Source organism: Gigantopelta aegis, chromosome 6, assembly GCF_016097555.1.
Source record: "Gigantopelta aegis isolate Gae_Host chromosome 6, Gae_host_genome, whole genome shotgun sequence".
Lineage (NCBI taxonomy): Eukaryota > Metazoa > Mollusca > Gastropoda > Neomphalida > Peltospiridae > Gigantopelta > Gigantopelta aegis.
The window spans coordinates 90492011-90498010 of NC_054704.1; the positions used below are offsets into that span (position 1 = coordinate 90492011).

General features: G+C 36.8%; 1 protein-coding gene across 1 annotated transcript in view; it reads left to right on the plus strand.

Moving 5' to 3' along the window:
- The window catches only part of LOC121376162 (cholecystokinin receptor-like), a 51193-nt gene extending 48111 nt beyond the window's left edge, over window positions 1–3082 (plus strand). Inside the window, exons 3-4 of the mRNA XM_041503971.1 lie at window positions 1910–2035; window positions 2704–3082. Coding sequence (XP_041359905.1) covers window positions 1910–2035; window positions 2704–2961 — 384 coding nt within the window. The 3' untranslated portion in view covers window positions 2962–3082. The remainder of the gene's footprint in view (window positions 1–1909; window positions 2036–2703) is intronic.
- Window positions 3083–6000: the final 2918 nt, after the last annotated feature.

The following is a 6000-nucleotide window of genomic DNA, read 5'->3' on the forward strand; positions in this document are numbered from 1 at the left end:
AAGCTTGAGTGACCAATTTGTAAAAAGGTCATATGTTCATTATACTGTATTTAAAACCAAAACATGGGTCTACCTCTTTATTTTTGAAAAGAGGTGGCATAATTATCTGAATCTTCCTGTTCTGTCTGTACACTACGTGTGGACAGAAGACAAAACTTATTCAAAAGTCATTATGTCAGTGTTGGAGGTGTGGCTGCTAGTGCCATACTCAGGGTGGAAGATGCTCATTCACATAGTAGGCCTACACCAGACTCATTTAACCCCTCTTCTCTTTTTTTTTTCAACTCTACCAATATTTTCTTCTTTTGTTTTCTTCTTTTTCTTCTGCATTTTCTTCCTACTCAAGCTCTCGGGTACGGTATTAAAGGTAGGTTTTGAAATCTCATTTTGAAACCTCATGTTAAATCATACCTACCTGTACTCCCATTTTCATATTCTAACGTTTTTTTAGGAAACAGTTTTTGGTTCCGATATTGTATGCATTATTAGCGCGTCATTGACAATTTAAAATATTTCTCTGAATTTGACTTTGAACTATTATACGTCTTCATTTGCTGAAACATTTCATTGTCAAACGATATTTGTGTAACCACTGCTCTTTTAGTCTTGGGGGTAAACATTTTTATTATCCAATCAAATTAAGATTTCCTTTGCCACAATTTCACTTTCATTGCCCTTTTTAGTTTATTGAAGACTTTTTTTCTGGTGCATTGCATACAGAAAGCACTCTGGTGATTAGGTAGCCACCAGTTATAAGTTTTGACTGATGTCTGCAAACATGTTGGTAGTCCTCAGGGTCAGCGAATAAGTGTTGTTGTTGTTTTCTCTCTGCATTGTTTGCATAGACAAAACATGGTCCCTGGGATTATGTGATCCTTTTTAACAGGGGCGGAACAAAGCCCTGTGGTAAAGCGTTCGCTTAATGCGCGGTCGGTCTACGATCGATCCCCGTCGATGGACCTATTGGGCTATTTCTCGTGACAGCCAGTGCTCCACAACTGGTATAACAAAAGCCGTGGTATGTACTATCCTGTCTGTGGGATGATGCATATAAAAGATCCCTTGCTGCTAATCGAAAAGAGTAGCCCTTTAAATGGCGAGAGCGGATTTCCTATCTCAATACACGTGTGGTCATTAACCATATGTCTGACGTCGTAAAATAAAACGTCCTCCCTTTTTAACAAGATGTTTTGCTATCAAATGTTTTTTTTTTTGGTGAGCACATGAACCAGTTACAAAGTGTGCGCTTCAACTGCTTGAAACAACTGCAGCGAAATATCGTATTTTTAGTGCATAAAAATGCTCAAAGTGCCATTGTATGAAGTCAATGCTATTTAAAAGTGCAATGTTCGTCTTCTACACCCCCATACCTATATATTGATATATTTCTCGGGGTATATGCTCTAAAAACTGAATTATTCCCGACAAATGACGAAATGTGGCCGCCATTTTGAATAAATTAGTCTTCCGTATATAAAATATGACTGTAGACCAAACATTCCGCCAGGTTTGTATGTTCAGTGACCAAAATGAATGGCCATAGAAAATGCTAGGCACAAAATTCGACCTAGATTTGCCCAAGTCTAATATTGCAAGTTCATATTTTAAATATTAAATTGCGATGCTCTTATAACAGTTCCAGCTGAACCTAATTTGTTTGTCTGAAAGAGAAAGATAGAGAAACGCCGGCACACACAAAACACACACACACACACACAGCGAGAACGAGAGCGAGAGAGAGAGAGAGAGAGAGAGAGAGAGAGAGAGAGAGAGAGAGAGAGAGAGAGAGAGAGAGAGAGAGAGAGAGAGAGGAGAGAGAGAGAGAGAGAGAGAGAGAGAGAGAGAGAGAGAGAGGGAGAGGGGTGTGATTCACGTACACTGTGTAATGTATAACCGTAATGTTTAACAGGTCATCAAGATGCTGATCGTCATTATAGCCGTGTTTCTCGTCTGCTGGGGACCTAAACTCATCATTCACGTCATGAAGAAGTTCCAGGTGAAGGCACTGTACACACAGACTTCGTTCAACCTCATCGTGAGTATATTTTCAAGGGCGGAGACAGGGTTTTCTCGGGAGGGGTGTAATACTTAAAATAAAGAATATCTAGAATATCGCAGAGTACACAAACGTGTATTACAAATACATTAAAATTTAAAGTGTGTTTTGTTTAACAACACAAGTAGAGCAAATTGATTTACTCATCAATAAACATTGAGTAATTCTGAGAGAGAAAGAGAGAGAGAGAGAGAGAGAGAGAGAGAGAGAGAGAGAGAGAGAGAGAGAGACGCATAATTTGTTCATTAGTAGGAATGGATCTTTTATATGTACCACCTCACAGACATGATAGCACATACCAATGGCAGTGTTAATTGTCTCGGGTACCTGTATCGGACCTGGAACAGGCGTGCCTGACACCTCGGAGGCACGTTTATACAGTTCAGAGTCCGAGTCTTATATCGGCTCCAAATGTAGGTAATGAATCGGGATTCGAACCACGAAATCTAAGTATGATAGACCAACACTCTACTAACTGACATGATAGAGGCAGCTACTGGGAGCACTTTGAACCAAAACTACTACATTATATCTCGTACATTTGCTAACTTTATTTATTCAGGGCACGTTTATATGAAAATATTATGGGAAGTTCGTGTTAACTTCAATTAATGAGTTCTTATATCTTTAATTATTTTTGTTTTTAGATTGCTCTTGGCTGTTTGCCATACATCCAATCGTGTCTGAACCCGCTCATATACGTGCTGATGTCCAAGGCGATCCGGAAGCGGATATACAACGCCCTCTCTCGGTACTGCTGTCTATGCAACGTCCTCTCCCGTTCGTCAGGGAGGCACGTTAACGAGTTCGTATTGACCAATCACAGCGCAACGGGACAAACTAATATTAAAACGACACTGGACACTTACAGAAGTTACGGTGCTAATGAGGTTACTGACGTATAAACATAAACATAATATATGCTATTATTATTATTATTATTATTATTATTAATATTATTAATTATTATTATTATTAATAAGGGAAAAACAAGTTTGTATTTCCCTTATGTATTGAGTACATCGAGTACTTAACCTTTGCCCTTTTGATCAGATTATCTGAGAATCTATTTTAAAATTTATTTCTCCAAACATGTAACTTACTATATAGTGGACCTATTGGCTAAATGGTGATCTTTACATTTGTTTTCTTTCTTCAGTAAAATAAAAATAAAATTATGCACGTCCTACTCAAGAGTATACTGTTTAGCAATCTGATTAAAATTAGCTTTACTGGTCTACCAGTAGATCTAACAGCATTGCGTGGACTCCCATGTCCAGGTGACATTTCATCTATAAATAACAATTTAAATATCGATCAGGTGACATTTCATCTATAAATAACAATTTAAATATCGATCAATTACAGTTCGCCTTTTATAGCGTTATTCGGGAGCATACAAATTCTAAATTCTAAAAATATCGGTCGAGACTATTTATGCAATAGGCGAACTTGTTGGTCTATTTCAACATTAAAAAACAGGGGGAAAATGCAGTAATAAACTATGGATTGTATACTATTATAAACAGATTTTATAACTATACCATCACGTTTTTGGGTTTTTTCGTCTTGAAACGAATTTTATATAAAATTTTATGTTGTAATTAGTTTCCGGTATACTTCGTAATTCACCCGAATCATTTCGTATACCCTCGGCATAATCCCGAATGTTTTCAAATTCTTTTCAAATCACTGGCATGATTTTGCAAGTAAGGTTTTGATTGGTCGAATGAAAGGTCAACTGGACATGAACTCCAACGGGGTACTGTTAGGTCCACAGGTAATAGTAATTAACCAATTATAATTAGATTGACTGTTTAGTTCTGAGATAGTTGGGCTATTTTGTTTATTAAAACACCCATATGTACATACTCGTATATATGGACCATAAATTACTGCATGTATAAAGGCAAGTTACGATAACAAATAATGAATTGTATTTGTAAGATGCACATTTTTGTTTTAATTTTCGTTCCTTTTCACAGATACACTTAGCAAGAGAATTAAAAAAATAGGTTTTGATATGAACTGTTAATATATTCAAAACATAGTCACAAAAAACATAAACACCAATAAGCACGTTTGAATATTTTTTACTACTAACTTGTTTATAGCGCTAAACATCTCTTGAAATATTTCTTTCTAAAATGTACTTTGAACCCCTGCCCCCGAAACGCCCCCGAAAAAAAAGCCACACCCACCCAATCCCTGAATTCTTGGGGAATTAAGATTTATTGCTCCTTCATTATTGTATTTTAATATAGACTTTACCTTCATAGCTATTATCTTGAATATTTTTGTTTTTACTTAGTAGAAATATGCATGATTACAGATGGTTGTGTTAAGATATTGTTAGTAATACCTTATTTGTCTGTTAATTACTTCTGCATTGTACTTTTTTGTGTTGCCATAAATTATGTTAGACATATTTATTGTTTTCTCTAGTTTATTCCCTGTTATTTGTAAAATAAAATATAACATATTGTAAATAACAAAACAATAAGAACACAATAATAATAATATCAACAACAACAAAGACAGTTTAAAGTTTGTTTTGTTTGACGACACCACTAGAGCACATTGATTTATTAATCATCGGCTATTGGATGTCAAACACAATTTTGACGTGTAGTCTTTGAGAGGAAACCCGTTACATTTGTTTCTATTAGTAGCAAGGGATCTTTTATATGCACCGTCCCACAGACACGATAGCACATACCACGATCTTTGAGATACCAGTCGTGGTATACTGGCTGGAACGAGAAATAGCTGATGGAGATCGACAACAACAAAGAAAACAAAGCACAAAGAAAAAACAAAAAAAACAACAAGAGAAGACCAGAACAAAACAAAACCCTACGTCTTCAAAGTAACCGTGTACACGTTTCTGCAATTCAAAATGAAGTTTCCTGCTCACATTTACCCCATGTACCGTCATCTTAACCCTTATACAACAGCCATACCATGCTGCCTTGTTCTAGTTATCCTTTGGACTCCGCTTTGGACTCATCCAGTGAGTCATGCATATGGTTTAGAAATTTCTATTAGACTATTTTCTAGATTATACAGTTTGTCTCAGGTTGTGATACGACTGGACACTGTCATTGGCGCCCTCATTAGCGACAATACTCCCACGATCTCGCCTAATGTGACTTGTTTGCAGATTACAATAGAATATATTCACCAGGTGCATATCAGTAGTTGTATTTTTTTGGTCAACAAAATTGAAATATCCAAAATACACGATTTACGGATTGTTTTACAAATAAACTATCATTTTAAAATGGATAATACATGGAATAACGCACTCGATTTCATTAGACATCCTCTTGAATAGACTCGTAAACGTCCCATGGTATCTGACCGCAATTCGTTCGGAAATGGTGTTTAAAGAAAACTTGTGCAGTATGGTATATGTACCAACCCGAAGTGGGCGCATGACTCAGTGGATGAGTCCACATAACTCAAAGTGTACGTCCGCATGACTTACTGGATGTGTCCACATGACTCAAAGTGTACGTCCGCATGACTCACTGGGTGAGTCCGAATAACTCAAAGGGTACGTCCGCATGAATCACTGGATGAAGCCGCATTATTCAGTTGGTGAGTCAACATGACTCACTAGGTGATTCTAGAACTTGGCACTGACATTTATTATCTTCTACCCCCTAATATGAAAAGTTAGCTGCTATTCTTCTTCCGTTTGTGTGCATGAACTATAATTTGATAGAAACACGAACATATAGGGCTGGCATATTAACAATTATTGTCCAAAGATACAGGCCACTTTTAACTGCAGAAAGCAGACCCGGTCTGAATAATAAAACCACTAAAACTTTTAAGGTCATAGTTTGACGAGGTCGTGGCGGTAACAATCATTTCCATGAGATTGCCTGACTCAACACCGATGTCTAGTGCTGAAGTTTGGGCAGTCATTAAAGCCT